Source organism: Helicoverpa zea, chromosome 16, assembly GCF_022581195.2.
Source record: "Helicoverpa zea isolate HzStark_Cry1AcR chromosome 16, ilHelZeax1.1, whole genome shotgun sequence".
In the NCBI taxonomy this organism is placed as follows: domain Eukaryota; kingdom Metazoa; phylum Arthropoda; class Insecta; order Lepidoptera; family Noctuidae; genus Helicoverpa; species Helicoverpa zea.
The window spans coordinates 1,181,224-1,203,368 of record NC_061467.1 but is presented as its reverse complement, the minus strand read 5'-3'; the positions used below and the strand labels follow the sequence as shown (position 1 = coordinate 1,203,368).

The 22,145-nt window shown below is 36.1% G+C and overlaps 2 protein-coding genes across 2 annotated transcripts in view; both read left to right on the top strand.

Annotated features, from left to right (window-relative positions):
* The first annotated feature begins 4,934 nt into the window (after positions 1-4,934).
* On the top strand, positions 4,935-18,421 carry LOC124637841 (hornerin). Its single transcript, XM_047174542.1, has 5 exons — positions 4,935-5,140; positions 11,219-11,997; positions 16,171-16,299; positions 16,635-16,892; positions 17,272-18,421. The coding sequence occupies exons 1-5, from the start codon at positions 5,120-5,122 to the stop codon at positions 17,507-17,509; spliced, it is 1,425 nt and encodes a 474-aa protein (XP_047030498.1). The 5' UTR covers positions 4,935-5,119; the 3' UTR covers positions 17,510-18,421.
* Positions 18,422-19,718: 1,297 nt separating this feature from the next.
* LOC124637271 (unconventional myosin IC) overlaps positions 19,719-22,145 on the top strand; it is a 66,191-nt gene continuing 63,764 nt past the window's right edge. Inside the window, exons 1-2 of the mRNA XM_047173610.1 lie at positions 19,719-19,776; positions 20,099-20,374. Coding sequence (XP_047029566.1) covers positions 20,127-20,374 — 248 coding nt within the window. The 5' untranslated portion in view covers positions 19,719-19,776; positions 20,099-20,126. The remainder of the gene's footprint in view (positions 19,777-20,098; positions 20,375-22,145) is intronic.

The window sequence follows — 22,145 nt, the reverse complement described above, 5'->3', positions numbered from 1 at the left end:
CCTATGGAAAATAAAGGCTCCGCTCCGGTATGAAAAAGATGTTGAGATGATGCACTATCCCCGATTGACATAGCTATACTTACTTCATCCGGGTAGTAGAAGTAGGTAAAAACCATGAGATTGGTTGGTCGTGTCATATGTAATCGTATACTAACTTAATCAAGAAATACCACTTTTGTAGTAGAATCAGGCACGTAGTAACAAGGTAATTCCTAAGTCATAGCCTTTTCACCTCGTGTTGACCGCACCAAGGTTTCACATTGTCTCTTTAACAACTCAAATTACTATAATACATAGTACTTGTACTACAAGCTATTAATCATGAGAATTTTATACAAAATAATATATTATAGTTGTATTATATAGAAAATCACAATAAATGGCGTTTGTGATTGATATCGTAGAGGAAGGTTGGTGATTGATATGCTTCAAACATTGACTTTACTATGGAAAAGTTAAGGATAATACCTCTAGAGTTTCGCTGTTTTCAGACTGGCTCCTATCGTTATAGAATTCATTTTTCTAAAGCACATAAAGCTGTCTTGGCTGGCTAATATAATTTGGGAAAATAATGCAATAACCTTTTCGCAGTTTATATTATTATGTAATTTTGTAAGTGCCAGTGTGTGTCACTGGGGAGCTTTTGCATCACTTCTTTTCAGCAAATAAACTCAGAAGGGCTGTATGTTCTAGGGGCCAATGTTTGACCGCTTATTTTGAGTTTGCATTCTAGTGCAGTCAAGAAAAGCATACGTTGTTATGAAATGAATGTTTTCCTAACTTTTGGATAGTAGTATGTAAATCATAGTTTGATTGCATACTTCCTAAAGCTATACATATATCAAAGCAATTACTGGACCGTAAGTATTATTGTTTACACTTTCGTTTACAATTAATTATTCACTACCGGAAGGGTGGCAGGTTGTTGACACCGCTGCCCTCCGTCCACGGAATTCGGTAAAAATATTGACCGTTCTCGATGTTTTTTTTTTATGCTGTCGTTTTACGTTTTTCTACGTAATTGGGAAAACATCAGTTTTAATTTTAGTTGTCATTTTTTACAAGCATCATAAACCTGTTTTTCACGAATCTCCAGTTGAGTTATAACCAGAATAGGCGAAGACATAAGAACTTTTTAGATTTCAGACAGACAGCCGCAGAAACTTAAAGCAAAAATAATTATATAATTAACGCAACAGAACTCTCACTAGCATTCTTAGCAATCAAAACGTCACTATTCCGATTAAATAATATCGATTAGCCGTCAATCAATTCGATGATAATAGCCTTCGTTTTGATTCGTCAAACAAATTACTGGCATCTGGGTCACGCACGAGGAGTGTAGGTAAGTGTAAGGGCCGATTGAAGCTTCCAAGTCAAAACATGGCCCAATAGGCCGAGGTTTTTAGTTCACCATGTTAAAATAGGTCGAATAGTCGGCCAGTTGTGTTGTCAAAAGAAGTCTGTCTGGCTGCAAAGAGGTTGCTAATTTAATTTGAATTTTGAAAATAGAAGCTGTCGACGAGTTGATTGATGGGAAGTTTTTTCAGATCAAGGTTTGTATCATGTTTGTATTGTATTATTTTTTAAGCGTGTTGTATGCATTTCATGGACGATCGGTAGATATTTTTTGAATGACCTATTATTTAGGCCAATTCCTTATAACGTTAGTTAGTCGCTATCAAAATCAGAGGAAGATAACTAGATACATTTACCTACCATTATGTCTAAGGGTGTAATTTTTTTTAGATGTTTCCTATATCGAACTAGGTATGTACATATAGATTTTGGCCAAAGCACACTTGACGTGATTATGCGCTCTACTTTTTATATTTGGTAGGTACTCCATCTTGGGCTAAAATCAAGCTTTTAAATACAGTACTTAACAAAATTTGTCAGGTAATTTAATCAAGAACTCTAACCAAAGTGGGAAATCCTCACTTACTCATACACACAGCTACCTTGAACCTTGACTTCAAAATTACACTAACCAAAAATTGCTGTCATCAAAATTGCTACTGAAATTGCACAATCATATAAAATAATTATGCAAATTATTAAAAATCGTGTACCTACATTGATACAAAACTTATGAATCATACGTTATAATTCCAATGTCAACAGTCAGAGGGCGCTGGCCGTCACGCGCATGCGTACAGCACCTGCTTTGGGCGGGAACCACATCTGTCATTCGTTCGAACGAAAACCGCGAATTATATTTTGCAAGCCCTCAGTTTTTAGGTAGGTATTATTGACCTGTATTGTTTTGATAATTGGGTATCATTAGGTATACAGGTACTTAATTATAAGTTTCCTTACTTACCTTTAGTTAGTATTTAAATATATGTACATGTAATATTATGTCACTCAATTTCCCGACCCTATTGTGATCTACATAAACCTAATAAATAAAACGTTTGGTACTTTACGACGGACACTGAATTATTGCTGTTTTCATATTATGAGCTGTACTAAAAAAAAATTGTACCAAAACTTTTGATCAGGAAGTACAGCAACCTTCTGACCTCACACAATAATTAAATACATTTTTTCTCCAACTAATAGAATCAATTATATTCGAATCTTGACTGAAATATGATGATGCGTAGCTACGGTTCGTTGGTTAGCACCACAATGACGTGTCAGTCGCGGTTCGGTGCTCGACACTTTTAGATTTACTTGTTTTAATTAGCGCATCTCCATTTGCATACGACACTTTTATTTTTTCCAGTCAAAGCTTTTCTCAATGCCGAATATTGTGCTAGCTAGTTTCTTGCTTTTCTGAATTTAGCTGCATATAGTAGTCAGTATAGGTGACATAATTCGGACAGGCAAAGCCGCTTGATAAACTAGACGAACTAATCTGGTGATAAAAATATGAATGAGGTTTGGTGTCTGTTTTCAGATCTATTCCTGCTTTAACCAATTTAGGTACTTTTAGATTTCTATGGACTGACTATTTCTATGGATTTCTCTGGAGTTGCGTACATGCCAGTTTTCGTGGTCTGTAAATAAGCAACATTTCATAGATTACTCAACTTTTAATTCTGAATTTTGGTTTTCAGGACTTTTGTTCTAACTTTTTAAATATAACTTCATATCAGGAACTAAGCACCAAAACAAGGACTGAAGAACGTCAAGCATCACACTGACGTCATTATGCACTGCGCAATGGAAACAGCAACTAGTTTTAGACAATAGCGCTTCCCCTTCCTGCTTCAGCACAAGCGATTACAACTGCTATTATTTAATTTTGGACACATCCTCCTTCAAGAAAATCATATAATTCATAACTTTTGACCGTAAACTGATCTAGCTGTAAAGCATTTGTCATGAAGTGTGAACGACATCTGATGGGGACATGTTACGCTTCGTTGCTGTTGTAAAGTCAGGAACCAAAGCCTAATTCAATGAACTTAATTGACGATGAATCTGTTTCAATCTTTTAGCCTCAGGGAATCCTAAATTATGTTGAAACGTAGCAATGCTAGACTAGGTACCTCTTTTGTTTAATTAAACACAGAAGACTGGAGATGAAGATAATGATATGACACTATCTAGATTCTCTACCTTATAACTGTCGTTATTACGTCTTCGGGCAGAGAAGCAACCGTACGTTGAGGAAACTTTGGCCTGCGTAAGTCTACAGCCCATAGACCGTCGGAACCATTCCGTAGCTATAAATTCCCAAAACCAAATTTAACAAACTTTATTATGTAAAGTACTGAAAATTATTAACCAAATTTTATTTACATGCCTGCAATATATTTTCAGATAAAGCATTATTTTGGTGACGACATTATCACTATTATCTAACCTCTACCGAGCTGATGGACAAAGCCTTGGAAAGCCTTCATAAAAGAACAAAACAAAAATATGGAGGACTTTACGCAATCGTAATAACATAGTTCGAGTTTTTACATCCTCTAACATTGATGACAGGAATTAATATGGATCCGCTCATTATAATGGAGTTGACTGACATCGTAACCTTCTTTCTTATAGGCAGAAACTCATAAGAACAGCTCATGATGTTGCGAAAATTTTCACTGGTACTGGCAGTCCCCTTATTGCCATTTCCAATATCATATCTGTCTTGTGCTTACGAGAGATAAAATTTTGACATTGGCCACGTACCAGTAATGTTAAATTCCTATCTCCAGTAGGTAAGCAAAAGCACAGATACCTAGATAGGATACTGGGAGCAGCCGTAAACCAGGGGAGCTTTGCACTAAAACCTTTTTGGCGTAAACAAAGCCGTATTTAGACACTTAGATCCAGCAGTTCTCAGGAATCCTGGTAAATTCTTTCTGGAACATGTATGCTGGTAGAACAACATATGATTTTTTACAGGATTCCGGATCTACAGAATTTGTAATGCGTAACGAATCCAATTAATTTCTTACAAAGTATACGATCTGTTCTTGAGACACAATGGAAAAACCAATTGACAGCATCCTTAGAACTAATGTGCTGTTTATAATATAATTACCATGCTAGTTTGTCTGCGTGTGTAAACAGTTTTTTTAAACTTATTATTTACTTGGAATTTGACTTTTTCTGCTTGAACTTCATGCAAAAAATGGTTCATTATTAATGACGTAGTTATTTAGAATTCAAGTGTATCATAATAAAAGTACCCAATAATAATTGACATTCATTAAAAATTAGAAGTCATAGTACAGTAACGGCTTAATTCATGGAGTTCAAATTACAAGCTAACCGAACAGAGCACTTTGACCTCGTTAGATGACCCCATATTTCGGAAAATGGAGTCAAAAAACTGTCGATCAATTGTGCAGGATATATGGTAGTACCTTCACAATACCGACCCAGTAGGCCCTAGGCGGATGGCCAAACAAAACAAGCAACGATCGCCATAATTATTTTATAAGCGGGGGACGCATGCGCTGTGGCCAGTCCGCCATAACGCGTTCGCGCATCCACCGGCGCATAGACACGAAAATATATACAAAATACTTTTTACATTTCGAAACTTTTTTCAATATGTAAAAGTTGGAGTTTTAAAAATAGTTTGTTTAAAAATAAGTCTTTTTATTTTAGTTTTTTTGGACTTAAATTATGAACTTCACAGATTTATAGTTAAGTTTTAATCAAAATGGAACGGTTTGTGATTCTGGTGAGTTTGATTTTACTATTACGAAAGCCTATGTTAACAATGAGAATTCAAATAATGTGTCTACCTTCTCAAATATAGTTCTATATAAAGTACCTAGGCCTGAAGAGCTTTTTATACCCGGTTGATTGAGTCCTTTTTGCATCATTTTTAAAGTGGTTCGTCAAGGCAAGACCAGTTTTCAATTCAGATGAAGTTCTATAAATAACTAAATTAGGGTAATTTAAAAGGACTCTCATGCTTTCAATCGAATTATTTTGTAGAGGTATTACTGTAGGTGGATTAGTATAAATGCTTTTATTATATCGAGCAATCAAATTGAGCTTCAATTATTTGTGGTATAGGTCAATGTGAAATATTTTTGTATTACCGAAAACTTAACTTATATTCCACTTAAATAGTATCTATCGTCTGAAACTAAACTATTTCCTTACATATTTTTTTTATAGTTTTTGTTAGTAGCCCTTTATATTTTCGAATAACACTATTCCTAGATGTGCAAAACCGTTATATCGCACAGAGCATATTTGAATGGGTATTCCCATAAAATTAACAGTACCTAAGCAATTAATGTAGGAGCCACAATAGTACGTAACTGTAAACTGAAGGTTTTACATATTGTATGGATATTAGAATTATAAAGACGTGAGATAAAGTCGCGTGGACAACTGGACTTGCATTTAACGTCTTATAAATATTGGTTTTGCGGAGATTGAGGTTTATTTCTTAATTATTGTCGTATTAACGCGTCTTTCGTTATTGTCAAACTGGCCATCAGTTTAGTAATCGTAATAAATAAAAATCTGAAATGAAAATATTGTTCTAAGTAATCTGGGCTGTATTTAGAACGCGGGATCATTTGCATGAACGTTCCTTGAGGATTATTCCACAGCCAGTCATTTCCTTTCGCAAGTCTGCTTTCAGAAATATGTTTAGGAGTAAGCAGTACCAATGTACTCAATTATATTATGGCATTTCTGATTGTATTTTACAGTGACTACATATACATTTGCAATTATAGGCTATTGAACTTTAGGGCACATTCAAAGAAAGAAGGAAACAATGTGTGGCCCGTCTAATATTGCAACCAGTTATAGTTAAAAAAAACCGGCCAAGTGCGAGTCGGACTCGTGCGCGAAGGGTTCCGTAAATTACAGTTAAATCAACCTGTCTCAAAAACTATAAGAGATACTTTGATCAAACCAAAAATCGTTGAAAGAGTTAATTAGCATGCATCACCTCTATTTTTTTTAGAATTTTATACCCCGTAGTTATAAAAATAGAGGGGGGGGGGGGACATACTTTTTACGACTTTGAGAGCTGATATCTCAAAAACCGTTCACTTTAAGAAAAATGTTTTTTAGAAAACTTTATATCATTTTAAAAGACCTTTCCATTGATACCCCACACGGGTATGTACATCGAAAAAAAAAATTTCATCCCTCAGTTACATGTATGGGGGGCCCCACCCCCAATTCTTTTTTTTACTATTTAGTGTCATATTTTTGTAGCGGTTCATACAACACATATTCCCATCAAATTTCATCACTGTAGTACTTATAGTTTCCGAGTAAATCGGCTGTGACAGACGGACAGACGGACAGACGGACAGACGGACATGACGAAACTATAAGGGTTCCGTTTTTGCCATTTTGGCTACGGAACCCTAAAAAGGGTCTATATATTAGGAGCCAGACATATAAAAAAATACATTTAAAAACCACGAACTCACATTGCGATTCAGACTATGCAACGCTTACATTTTATACAAAATTACGTAAATTCTATGTCATAATTCGTAGGCCTACAATGCCAATCTTTTGTCTCCCATTAGTCCATGGCCGGCCACAATTATAAAGCGTTTATACCAACGGATGTTAGTTAAACAATGCTAGTAAGCTCACTAGCTAATGTGTATGTTTGTTTTATTATATAATTTGTTATATTTTAGTCCTAATTCCCACGGCTTGGAGACAACTTGTATGGAAATGTAAATAGGTCTGTTGTGAGGTTTTAAGGTCGATATGTAGAGCTGTTTTGAGGTAACGCACGAAACTTATAGAGAAAAATGTATTTGACTTTGTTAGACCTTTTTCCCCCGATTTCTTTAATTATCTATATGTATGGGAGCTACTGCCTTACTGGGAATGCTCTTTTGCCAAGTTTCAATATAACACCTTAACATGACTTGGCAAAATTATTCTTTTGCTATCGATATACTGATGATTTCAATAAGTAGGTTTTATCTGTTGATAGCCCGGTCAAAATAGACATTTGAAATAACAAAAATTACCGGAAAGCTGATTTTTGGTGGAGAGCTAGATTAGATCATTCTAAATAAAATACTAAAAGTCCCCATCGATCCCATGTGTGCGTCAAAAGTTATTCGAGGTCAAATGTCAAAATTTTTGTTTTTTTTTTGTGTTTTTTTCGAAAACGGTAAGTTTTATCAAAAAAATACATCAGACCAAAATTGTAGATTATAAAATTTTCTACAAAAATGGCATTAACAGTTTTCTCCTAAATCTTACCATTCCTGAGATATCGCGCTTCAAAGTATATTCCATACATGACATGCACACAGGTCAGACAAGTACCAATGCAACTTTTCTAAGTTTGTATGTACTTTCTAAGCATATCTTGGACACCAATGACTGTGTTTCTGATGGCACGTTAAACTGTAGGTTCTGGCTGTCATTGAACATCCTTGGCAGTCATTATGAGTAGTCAGAAGCCAGTAAGTCTGACACCAGTCTAACCAAGGGGTATTGGGTTGCCCGGGTAACGGGGTTAAGGGGGTCAGATAGGGCAGTCGCTCTTTATAAAGGACTGGTACTTAGGTACATCCGGTTAAACTGGAAGCCGACCCCAACATAGTTGGGAAAAGGGCTCGGAGGATGATTTGATACTACAATCATTTTTGCAATTGGAAAAAATATTGTCAGGAGTTTTTCTGGAGCAGGTGGGAGTAAAGTTTTAATAGGGTCCAGATATTATGTATCAATTTCCAACCCCAGTCTTCTGGATAAAAATGGAAATGTCGAAGAAAAATTAGCGTGCGATAATTTTCTACAACTTTAAAAGTGGATTGTCGAGTAAAAAATTTTGTTCTGTGTTTAGTGATGTAGAACCATGCCTTAGGACTGCAGTACGCTGATATTTAGGTTTTAAAAGTGGGCAATCTAGCCTTAGCGACAAGCCACGTGAAGGTAATTTAAAACCCGATATGACCCAAGATAATATCGAGGCACAGGAGGTAACATACCGTGACATGGATCCGTGGGCATTACGATTGTTTTACATTCCCCAAAATTAAGTAAAGTCTTCGTGGTAAACGTTTCAGCACACATGAAAAAGCTGTTGAGTCATACAAATCGGCCAATTTGACTACCCCCACTTCAGAATGGAATAAATATTTCAAGAACTGGGTTTAATGCATGCAAAAGTGCATTAAATATCGCGGAGAATTCTTTGAAAAACAATAAATGGTATTAACTTATTAGATTGTCTGTACTTATTTCAAACGATACAACTTAAAGGCAGCCCTCGTATGTACGTGGCTTATATGTGCATATCATGTATAGTGTGACTCTTTGAATCGCTATATCTCAGGAATGGTAAGATTTAGGAGAAAACTGTTAATGCCATTTTTGTAGAAAATTTAAAGATCTACGATTTTGGTCTCATGTCTTTTTTTGATAAAACTTACCGTTTTCGAAAAAAAATCAAAAAACCTAAAATTTTGATAATTGACCTCGAATAACTTTTGACGCACACATGGGATCGATGGGGACTTTTAGTATTTTATTTATAATGATCAAATCTAGCTTCTAGCCACCAAAAATAAGCTTTGTGGGAATTTTTGTTATTTGACTACTACTTTTATGTCTATTTTGACCGGGCTATGATTGGTTTACTAGTGATACAATTTTGACAATAGGCATGATGACAGTAATCAAAAATCATTAAAATAATATATTTATTAAATTAAACTTGAAGCTTGGAATATAAAACGCGCATTGTTTTCTTTATTAATAATGTGATTAATATATATTTTTATAAAATAAAATTACGAAATAAGGCAATCCGCCATGATATCTTGAACACCAATCAGAGCTCGTGACGTCATCTCTCAAAACAACTCGCGCGAAAGCGCGCGAACGTCACATTTCGTTATTGTGAACTTCCACTGCGATCTTTGTTTTTAATTAATTAATTGTTTATAACACGAGTTATGGAGCCCGGATTTATCAAGGCAAACAGCGCTAATTTGCCTAGAATTGATATCATAATGCTGGGAAAGTTTTTGGCATCAAATAAAGATTTTTGTTCAGCTGAATTTAGAAATGTTAAAACTTCCATGTAAGTATACTAGTTTAATGAAAAAACAATGAGAGATGAAACCTAACCTCGAAATAGTTATTTACATTATAAACTATGCTAGAATCTAGAGAACTATGTAATAACTTGCATCAAAGTGATCTTCACAAAAATAAAGTTGTACCTTGGGCAATATTGCTTTTGAATCTCGCCTTGCAAGTTTAAGCCACTTGTTTCGTATTTTTTTATTGTGAGGAACGTACACAAATAACTTATCAGGAGTTGTTTTGGATGTGTTCTTACACTGGGGGACCCCACAACACCTATGCCCTTTCGAATTCGTATTTAATAACACAAAAAACTTAATTATTGCACGAGCGTTGTTTACTTGCGTCTTGTAATTTCAGTCGTGACGTCACAAGTGACGACATGACACTGACATGCGTTTTCGCGCCGGATTCAAAGTGGACAGAGAAAAATGCAATTATTTGATAAAAAAACTTCGCATTTTCTTAAAATTAATAATTTTTCATATAAAATAGACGTATACCTACATCATACAAAGGAATTTAAAAATTTGTCATCATGCCTATTGCTCCATATAAGATAGGTAGTTTAGGTAAAGTCGAATATTTATCTTATCGGTGTATCTTTTGTAGACAAATCAACAGCTGTATAGGATATTCAACGCCGCAGATAGATGTCAAATCAAATAGAAGTCAAGATAGTAGAAACTGGCATATTTTGCCGCAAACCTAGACATTCACGATGACCACACAAATTAATCTTATCTAAGTACACATATAAGGTCAAATTATTGTTAAAACCACAAATATATGCAAAAAATTCACCATCAAACTGCTCCCACCATGGTTATGACCTTTTGAAACAATGGTATGATATCACATAGATCGAGTACAAAGAGAAAACTTCAACATGAAGGACACAACCTAATTTTGTTTTGTTTCGATATAATTTAGTACAGGAAAATGTTCAAGTATTGTTGTTGATATGAGATAATGTTGCATTATTTGAATTTTTTGATAAATCATAAATTAAACAGAGCTTGAGGGGCAAGAGCTACTAACTCTAGGAGATGCAAATAAAATCATAATTAAAGAAACCAGTGACATTAAATTGTTTTTAAAGATTCTTTTTTTAAATAATTTATTGCTTGAGGGCTTGAGCGCTGTTACACTATGTCATCTTTAAGTTATTTGTAAAGATGAAAAAGTTATAAACACTGGGGAAGCATTCAAGTGAACTGATTAAGAAAGAGATATATCATCCATTTCCTTGATTTATTATAGTGATTCCGTTAGAATTGATTAGGTACAGTATGGATGAAAAAGTTACAAAATATAATCGTAATACATAGGTCGGTCAAAATAGGAAGTATAGTGTTTGAGTAAAAAAAGCTTAAATTACTCGTTAACAAGATACATTTCAAAGACAGACAGACAAATTACACAATTCATATTTACATTAAAACAATTACACCCAGTTTTTCACAATACATGGCTACTTATCGACGCGGAAATAGCTGCACAAAAAACGATGAAACAATCCGTGCGCATAGTTAACGTAGCATGATATTGACTGATCTGATAAGATAATGCTTGACGAGTAGGTAATGTTGTATTTATTAATGTAGCTCTTTTGTTCGTGGTTTGTTTATTTTTCATGTTTTCCACTATACAAAAAGAGTTCCGTATTGTCTTATTAATAATAATATGTAATAGCGCACTTCATTTGTTTCAGGCTCTATTGGCCTTCATTGTAACCTGTCTACACTATACCTCAGCAGAAGAAACAGTCTTATCAGAAGTACTAACACCCAAAACTGAGGAACAGACAGACAAACTAAAAAGACAGAGCAGAAGTTACTACGACTACAGATATGGAGCCCCACGGCCTATTTACGATAGGCTAGAGTACGGCAGACAGGAGTACGACAGGCCTCGCTGCGGACGCTGCGACGATCGCAGGGACGACGATGACGACTACGACAGACGCGACCGATACGATGACGACAGACGGGGACACAAACCGACGTACGGTAACAGACACGACAATAAGAAAAACTATGATAGCGACGAAGATAGATACTCAGACAGAAAAGGTGGGAACAAAAATGGAACTGACGAAGATAATGGAGATGGTAAAAATGCGTACGATGACAAGGATAGCCGACCGAGTGGAAGCCGACGAGGGAGTGATAGAGATAGAGACAGGGATCGTGGGAGGGACAGGGATCGCGACAGGAGGAGAGGAGGAGATCGGTACGATGAGAGAGACCGATACAGACCAGACTATTACGATAGATTCCTAAGAGATCCGTATAGAGAAAGAGATTACTACGACGATTACCGAGGAAGAAGGCCTTTGTATGATAGATATTATCCTAGCTATGATGATGGATTGAGCAGATACGATGGTTATGGATATTCAGGAGTTAGAAGACCAGCTTATGATGATAGAGGATACGATGACGGGTATGGGGGCTATGGACCTAGCGCTGGCAGAGGGCCCCATGACAGGTAAGTGAACCAATCATAAAATTTAAGAATTGTCTACGTTATATCTAAAGTTATTAGTAGTAACCCTGTTAGTTAAAGAGTACGTAAAAGTACATAAGTGTACTAACCTAACAGTCAAAAGGGCGAACTATTTGGATGGTTTTCCCATCGAATCACCACAGTCGGATTTTATGGCCTCACAAAACAAAAGCAAGTACCACCTCATGTACCTAAAATTACTTCATTATACCACACGTTAGAAGCAGACCATAAAATCAACTATTGCGAAGTTCATTCACATAAATAAACCAACAAAAGCGTGTCGGCTTCGTTGAAATAATGTCGAACATCGATATATGACGCTTTCACCTAAAATTGGGAATGGCAATACAAATTATGGAATGTAACGGTAAAGTCGCATAGGTTAGGTTATAGTTTCCCGCCATTCCGGCCGCCATTGTGATTTTATTGGGAAAATTGTTCATGTGATTATAGGTACTTTGTCATACTTATCTTTGTTTGGTTTTTGGTTCTTTGTTGGAGTTTTGGATGCTGTTAGGTTGGTTTAATCGGTGTTGCCAATCTGCTTTGATTGTGCGAACATCTATTTATTGATCTAGTTTTTTGTTAGGTTAGGTTAGGTTAGCTGTAGTGGGCTATATCTCTTATGTATTTATCTTCTTATATTTCATCTTTTACATATTGTGCATAATTATGATTCCACAATAAATATTTTATTACATCTGTAATGGACCGAATTATAAATTCCGGAAAACGTACCTACTTTTACCGTATCATAACTTTCAGGCAGATATGCGATTACTAAAAGATATCTCGTGAGAAACAACAACAGAATCGTACATACAAACAATAGTAACCCAAACACGTAATACCGTAAGTCTTTGACTAGATAATCTAGGATTCTTCTAATTCCATACAATTATCCAATTTGCAAGACAATCAGATGTTTCGCGGGTTCAGGTTAACAGTACACGGTAACTGTTACCTCAAACACATTCCTGCTCAAGGAGTTAAGATTAAGCGCACGCGAAGCCACTTTTTGTTGAACGAAAAAAGTTGCACAAAAAATATTCGTGGATTAGACTATACGAGGAATTATTTTGACTTACAAATTCTGTGAAGCGGTTTCCTGTCTTCTCTTAAATAGGCCATGAAGAATTGTTGACTTCGCCCAGTACCTTTTATTATATATTTTTTTTTATATACAAGTTTTTATTCAGCTTTATAAATCCGCAATAGCCTGTATATGCTTAATATACATAACTGCATACCTAAACTATGTAAATAATGCACATTTCTTGTGACAAGCAATTCGAAATTCTCCACAAGCAGTGAATGTTTATGTTTATGTAAATTAAAATTCACCATTAAATTGCCATTTCCAAGGTTACATTTAAATTCCAGTAGGCTCCAGGGCTGATTTTTATCTGAATGAACATAAAATATGTTATGCAGACCGTGGTGCATTGCAGGCCCGCCGCTAGCTGTTTGTTCGCCCGCGTGCAAAACCGATTATGCCGCCCTACGACTACATATTATACTGGGTTTTGTCAAAAAATATATAAGGGGTGGGGTCCAGGGGGACCGGACCCCCCCCCGCCCATTCATATCCATTTTACTTGTCCAACAGAAAAAAATATGTACATGCACCGCTCTGATTGCAAAAAACGCACTTCCTTTTGGATACATAAATATTGCAATAGGTACATAACATATTACACATAACTTTTTATTTACTTGAAATGCTCTAAGTCTTAGAGTAACCTAAGAAGTCCTGGGTTAGCCCATAAGCAGACTAAGCAATTGCTTAGGGCATCAATACAGTGCAATAATTACCCAAGTGGCCCCTATGTATTGAAAGATTGTGATTAATGGGTAGGTACCAACATAATGTATATCAAAGTGCTTAGAACAGATTATGGGTAACTTAAACTAACGAAATTAAATATCTATAGCAATGTTTAATTTCAGCAAAATATGTTATTAATGGTTTTTGGTGGGTTTCCCGTTGAAAAAGTCGACGCATGAGACACATTTTATATGTAAGGAAGCGCGAGCGAAGCGAGCGCGAAATTTTTTTAGTCTAAGGACACAAAACAAATAAAAACCACTGTAAATTAACAAAGCAAAGTCAAAAAGTAAGATATGCACAGAAATGAAGTGCTAATGTACATGAAGCCGCGAGCGAAGCGAGCGCGATTTTTTCCTTAGAGTTTTCATGAAGTAAACATATCATAAAAAGCCAAAGTGAACAAAAAGCTATAACGGACGTGCGCGAAAAATGATTTTTCGGAATAGAATGCCTCAACAATTAAACAAAGATAAATTGCGATCAGTGCCGGTTTTAACTCTACCAGCGCCCTGGGCGAGATTTCTACGGCGCCCTTCAACTGCAATTCAAACCCATACGAAAAACAGAGGTGTGTGTAGTTACCGATTGCGCGAGCGAAGCGAGCGCGAATATTTTTTTTTTATAGTTAACAAGTCGAAGCAAAAATTACGTAAAATGTAGCCCAATCGTACATAAGTTATTGCTGGTTGGTGAATGCAAAAACACCGGAACATGTCTTCTGATTGCGCGAGCGAAGCGAGCGCGAATTTTTTTGTTATATTTTAGAACTCAAAACAAAAATTACTTAAAATTTTGCCCAAACGTACATAACTCTTTGTTGGTGTTGGCGCCTATGTATTATATTTTTGGGACTAAAAGTCCTAAACATATATAATAAAAAACGACTGTGAAGTGAAGAAGCCGCGAGCGAAGGGAGCGTGATTTTTTTTGAGTATTGGGACATTAAAAGTAGCTATATGTGATAAAAAATTGAACCGTAAAGTAAGGAAACCGCGAGCGGAGCGAGCGCGAAAATTTTTGAGTTTTGGGACATAAAAGTAGTGTTTGTTCGAGAATTTCTCAAATTTAACGCGGAATTAAACACAAATTCGCTTCGGCGCCCCTGAGCCCGCGGCGCCCGGGTTATTTTTTTTTTTTTTTTATTTTTTTTTTAATACTTCTTGCACATAGTACAATGGCGGACATAACGCCTAAGGCGTTCTCTACCAGTGTACCTTTGGGTGGCGGAGAGATAGTGTTGGTAGGTGCAAACAAAACCGAAAAACTAGTATGAGACATAAACCTACATATATTAAAATACACAAATAAGTTAATAATAATATATATGTGTATATATAACTATATAAATATGTACACTACATACAATACTAATAACATATCAAGAAAATTAATTTGAAACTGACTGTTTATGTTATTCGGTTATTCGCATACGCTGCACCATAAGTTAAGATGGCCCTGATGCTATCCATTCATTTGGATACAGTTCTTGTAAGTTGCAATCTTTGATGAAATTTAAAACAAAAATAGGAGTAACATTCTGATCAAGGATTGGTGGGGGCGCCTGCGGTGCCCCTTATATCCGGCGCCCTGGGCTGTCGCCCAACCGCGCCCTACCGCTACTAAGTGCGATATCTGACATGGAGGCGCGAGCGCAGCGAGCGCGAATTTTTTTGGGGATGCAAAGGGTGAACCCGTCAAAATTGATAGGGGACGACCAAAGCGAGGGCGGCTATTGCTGTGTTCGGAAATATTGAAATCAAATAATTGGTAAAAAGATATTGTATTTTTTTAATATTACGTGAAAAGTCACTCGATTTGCCGCCCCCTAGGACGTGCCGCCCGCGTGCGGTGCACGCCTTGCACGCCCGCTTACGGCGGGCCTGGTGCATTGTCTTGTCAACCATCGTGCGCCATACCTATTATTAATACATTCAAGGGGTGCATATTATGCTGCCCGTCTTTAAGCAAATCAGATATATCTTTTACGGATAATTTAGCTTGGCTTGAAAAAGTACCTTCCTATAAAATAAACTTAATTTGATCTCGTTAATAAAACAGTATGTACTAGTTCAGTAGCCCAGTGTGCGTGTACTCTTAATTTGCGAAGCGGTATGTATATTTTTTCTGCCACCATTTTGTTTTTTCCGTTGGCTGGTCACGGGTTGACGGTTACTGACCGTTTGTTTCCTTTCTGTTCGAATTTTAAACAGAGGTCGAAGCACTTAGTTTTTTAATAATTCTCTATTCAAACGTGTGCCATAGACATTGATAACGTCAATTAATCCAGCCAGTATTTTAGTAAAAAGTTTGGTATGTTTTAGTTTCAGGCCATGGGATGAAACCTATCGTGGTCAAGCGGGTTGGGATGCGGGTGGCAGAGGCTATTATTTTGCATCTGGCAGGCCTGATGCTGCGCCAGCCGCCGGCTGGGGTCGCCCTGAGTATGCAAGGTAATTACGATCATTTGAATTATTTAGATACTAATCGAGAGTTATTTCAATAAATGATATTTGCAAGATGCAAATGCATCTGCAAGATGCAAATATCATTTATTGAAATAACTCTTAAGACGCTTTTATTGCATATATATACAGATTTTCTTCTAATCCTTCGAAACGTTTTAGAAATTAATCTTATCATTACACTTTTCTCGTCGCCTTTGAAGAATATATCCTAAGACAGTACTAAAACCACCACTTTTAACACCAATCCCCAAAAGCATCAGAATTTGAAACTGTCTCTCCAAATCAATTTGATTCCTCAAAAATATTTTTCACTTCCACAGACCACAAGACACAGGCTACCAGAGCGCTGGCTACTCCGGTTATGCAGGCTCCTACCGGGACCCCTACGCCCAAGGCAGTAGTGGATACACTGCCGGCGCTGGGTACGGCCAAGGAGCCGGCTATGCCCAGCCAAGTGCCGCTTATGGCCAAGCTGCGGCCTACGGGCAGAGCTTTGCAGGGTACGGGCAGAGTAGTGGGTATGGACAGGGGAGCGGGTGGCATAGTGTGGGGGAGAGGAGACCTTATAGGGATGAGAGGTGAGGAAGTTTGCCATGGTTGTTTTTTTGATGAGGAAATGTTGAAGAAAACTAATAATGTGATCATAGATTTTCCATCTACTCTAGAGTTTTAAACTTGAGTACATTCCAAATCTTATTTCATACACAAATTAATGGCGTATTTCAATAACGCGTCTTTGTGGATACAAGAGATAGGAATTTGACAACTTATAGGTATGAGGCTAAAGTTAAAATTCTATCTATGGAAAGCATATCAAAGTTATTGAAATCTGCAGGAAGTTGTTGAAAGTTATGGATAGTTTAAGGAGTCTTTGATGTGATTACATTTGAAAACGTGTCTCCTTATCTTACCGAAATATATGTGTATTAAAAAAAACCTACTTTTTTCCATTTCCAGCTCCGTAAAGAAACTAGAAAACCGCGACAACTACAACCAAGAAACAGGCCGCAATCAGAACAGCTTCGACCAATCCAGCAGACAGCCAGCGAGCTACGGCCAGACTTCTAACTACGGCCAGTCCTACCAGCAGGTCTATGGAAGCAGCAGCACAACTCCTGGCACCAGCTACTTGTTCCAGAGGGAAGATGAACAGGTCACGGTGAAAGATGTTGAGACTACTAAGCCGCCATCTTAGATTTTTGTATTCCGTTTTTGAATTTAGAATTTTGTGCCCGTTTAAATGGCAAAAGTATTGTTTGTGGAATTTCTTTGATGAATTTGAAGATTGTAATGAATGGTATTGAAAAAATTATAGGTTTTTTTTTATATTGTAGTGAGTGATTACGTCAACAATATAAACTATGAACTCACTAGGTAAGGTCAATGGTCATATATTATCATCCTCCGAGCCTTTTTCCCAATCATGTTGGGGTCGGCTTCCATGGTCATATATTATGATAAATCTAAACCTTTCGTTTACAAAATGCGGCAAATTACTTAAGGGCTATTACGCACTGTCGACTAGTCGGCGGCGACTAAGTCCCTCGGCGACCGAAACATAGGCAGCAAGGCCGGAGACCGAGCCGACAAAGTGCGTAACACCCTATTTAAACTAATGAAAGTCACAGTCGCTGGCAACTCGGTCGCCAGCGACTAGTCGACAGTGCGTATAGGCCCTAAGTCAGTCAACCATGGAATGTCTACAATTCTCTTAATTATACAGTACTTATAACACTGATCCCCTCATGAACCATCTCTATAGCAATCAATATATCATCTTAGTCTGTATTTTGATACGAAAGATAGAGCTCAACCCAATTTTATTTTTGAGTTGGAGATCAAGTTTCGTCGATTGAGTATAGAGTAACAATCTCAAAGTATTTTTTTATTTTTAAATTCAAACTCAAATAACTAAACAATTTTAGTTTGAGTTTTATCAAGAGATTCAGCACAAAAGACTCATTAATTTGTGTGAGGCCGTCGCACTTCGTCACTGAACTACGGCCTTACACAACTATGCTTAGTACTAAGTGTGTGCTTCCCACAATTAGACGTAGAGTTATTTAATTATTGATTACGTATTAAGTAATAAAGTAATTTAATTATGGTCTTTGTTTTATTTTATCATGTTTTGTTGTCTTGAGGCATCGATAAATAACCAAATGCACTAGGATTTTATTAATATCTTGTGAAAAAAGTCTCTTAGTTACAGTTAGTAAATAATACATCTATGGTGTTTACTCCTTATAAAAGCTTCAGAATTACTTATCTAGATGATACCATTCTCAAAAAGTTTATTCAATTCAGTATGGCAAGAATGCAAAAATGTAGTAAGTAAAACCGGAAAACCTATCAAAATAAAAGTTGCGTTGTAAGCCTGGCTGCCTATCTGCAAGCCTGGAAATAGATTGTTTATTTTTCTCCAGGGTTTTGTACCATTTTACGGTAAAAAAATAGTAGATTTACCTACCGAAAAGTAGGTAGTTAATTACTGTTATTCAGTGCATTCATATCCAAGTGGACCTTTTAAAAGGGAGCCTTGGCAGGGCCATCTTTTATCGAATAGAAGAACTAACGAGTTCGTTCATAGAGTTCGTTTACTGCAAAGTTCCAATCAAATCGTGTCTTTATTAAACCCGTGGTATAACAGAGGGCACTTTGAATCTTACTTCAGTCCCTTAGAACTATTATGCGATGGCTTTAATTACATAGCTAGGGTCAAGTCTCCTAATAAAAAAATATAGCAACCCTCTCGCATGTAATTTTAAACGTTAAACAAATCATTGCTCGTGTAAGAAAGTAGGTGCATTAATTGGTTTTTCTGCCGTTTCCTAGAAACATTTTCGAATGTATTTTTAAATTAACAACGATTCATATTTATCTTTATATATGAATGTATGTTATAATTCATTAGGTACGGCTGTCTGTTTTCATAATGCACAGACGTCTACATTAACTGCAGTAGGTTATTCATCATTAAATAAACAAATACATAACTTATTAACCATGTATAGTTTGTCTGTTTTTCAAGCACGTTTAAGCATGTAGGTGCTTACTTTTAACACAAATTAGTCACTAATCATTAAGATTGCCTTAATCGCCACTGATTGACTATCGGACTACATAAAACTGGAGTATTAGATGACTAGCGATTTAAAGATACCAACAAGTTTTAATCCCTTTTATTTGAAACTAGTAATATCAGGATTGGTACCTGCTTATGTTTTGGTATTTCAATGGCGTTTGCAAAATCAAGGCGGATTGTCGCTTTAATTTTGTTACCAAAATATGTAGGTATTGGTGCAATTATCAATTTATTGTATTACTATCGCAACAACACATTATAGTAAGAATGTGAATTACCTACTTATTGACTGGAACAATTAACTGTAGATATGATAAAAGGATTATTTTTTATATCAGATAAATGGCCGACAATCGTCCACTTGGCATCGGATTCTTGTAAGGACATAGTCTATTTATTTTAAATATATTTTTAACTAATATTATTATTATTTAACTATTTTAGGTCGCTATAATTATAAAGTAAAATACAGTGTCGTAAAATTGAACCGCGAGTGAATTTTTTGGGCTTGTTTTTGGCAACAGAATATATTGTCTATTTAAATCCAAACTGTCCCTTTTGCATAAATTATTGCAACTTTTGTATTATGAATAAAGTTGCAATAATTTATACGATAAACAATCAGTTATATAACTTATAAAATCAGAACAATTCTGTTGCCAAAAATAAAAGCAATTAACAAATAAAAATTCAAAATAGGTCGCGGTAAATCGGATCAGTTACAACGATGTCGGACTCAGTGACAGTGGCGGAACAGCCCGCACAGGACTCTGTAACAAGCACGCAAGTGACAGTGGAAGTCACCGTGAACAGCGAACCTGTGACGCGAGACAGTAAGGCTGCGACGCAAGACAATGAGGCTGCGACGCAAGACAGCGAGGCTTCGACGCAAGACAGCGGCGTGGAGCTCAAGGAAGCGCTGCTGCAAGTTGTCGCTGACAACGAAGGGGCTATGCTTTTGAAGAACATGAATGAGTGAGTACTTTATAACTTTACAAACTTTGATCGTTTTGAAAAAATAAGTTTAAATCCAAAAAGTCCAAATTAGTGATCATGAACCCAAAACGTGTCATGTCACAATTGATTTACACGTCTACAAATCCTTGAGAATCCGTTTCAAATCATATAATTATGTGTTTTATCGCGAAAGACATTTATTATCACAATATAAGTTACTTACGTAAGCGATAAAGTATATAGAGTGTATTATTTACTCGAAATATGCTTACAGGCAACACTTATCGTGAATATCTTGTGATTGGTTTAAATGTTGGCGGTGAATCATTAATTCTTTACACACTTTGAATATATAATGTGTTGCTACATTTTACTTGATTGTTATCGAAGCTATCTTCGTTCAAGGTGTTTTGCTAACGTCTGTTGGTAACGGACAAATGTTTTTTAATCATATGCAATACTAGTTTAATTTAGGTTCGAAGAATATTTAGGAATTTCAGTTGGCTCTTCAAGTGAGTGCGGGTTTTCTACTTTACTATTTTCCTTTTTTTTCTTAAACTCTATTGTCTACACTATAATACATAGGTATTTAACATATGGCTAGAACCCTAATAAATCTCTAAAATTTTCCGAAGAAGAGATATTATGCCATCTCCATGAGAACTTCTTTGCTTATGAGGACACTTACTTACGGCCAGTTTCTTCATCAAAAGTAAAAGCCAAAGTAATGTCTAAAGTAAAAGTAACGGTCAAATTCGTTTTTTCAAGGCTAAAATGACAGAAAAACTAATAGAAAGAATGAATTTGACCGTTACTTTTACTTTAGACATTACTTTGACTTTTACTTTGGCTTTTACTTTTGATGAAGAAACTGGCTGTTAGTGTAACTTACTTTTAATTTATAATAAAATAATAATAATAAAGCCATTTATTCCATATCTTCACTTAAGTTTTTACATTACAGTGTGTGTTAGTAAGTTGTAGCTTATAATTAATGTTAGTAGAAGTATAATTTTTAAGAGATATGGACCCCTGTTTGGGTAAAGGCCTCCTCCATCCTCTTCCATGTGTCCCTGTCCTTGCCTAAATTTATCCAATCGTTCCCTGCAACGTTTGTTATATCATCAGCCCACCGTCTTAATTGTCGACCAACGTTCCTTTTCCCTTTTGGTCCTTTCCAACGTGTGGCTTCAATGGTCCATCGTCTGTCTGAGTATCGTGAGATGTGTCCGGCCCATCTCCATTTTGATAAGTGTGCGTGCCTTAGAGCATCAGTGAGTTTGGTTTTTTGGCGAATGTCCTTGTTCTTGATTTTATTTATCCTTCTTATTTTCAGCATACTCCTTTCCATTGCTGTCTGGCTGCATTTGATTTTCTGTTGTATTTTGTTTGTAAATACCCAAGTTTGGCAACCATACAACAAGCAGGGTAATAAGCACGTATCATATACTATCTTTTTCATGTGCAAGCTAAATTTCCCTTTAAAAATTTCTCTTAGTGACCAGAATTTTTTCCAAGTTGCATTAATACGTCTCGTTACTTCTTCTTCGTTATTTGATATTTTGAATGAAATTTGCTTACCCAAATAGATGTAGTCACTGACGTACTCTATTGTATTCTCTTTTATCATAATCGGGCGTTCGTAGTTGTTAGTTAATATCTTTGTTTTATTTACATTCATTTCTAGGCCAATTTTAGAACTTTCGTGGTCAAGTGATTTCATCATTTCCTCCAGGTCTTTGGCAGTTTCGGCTATTATAACAATGTCGTCAGCGAACCTCAAATGATT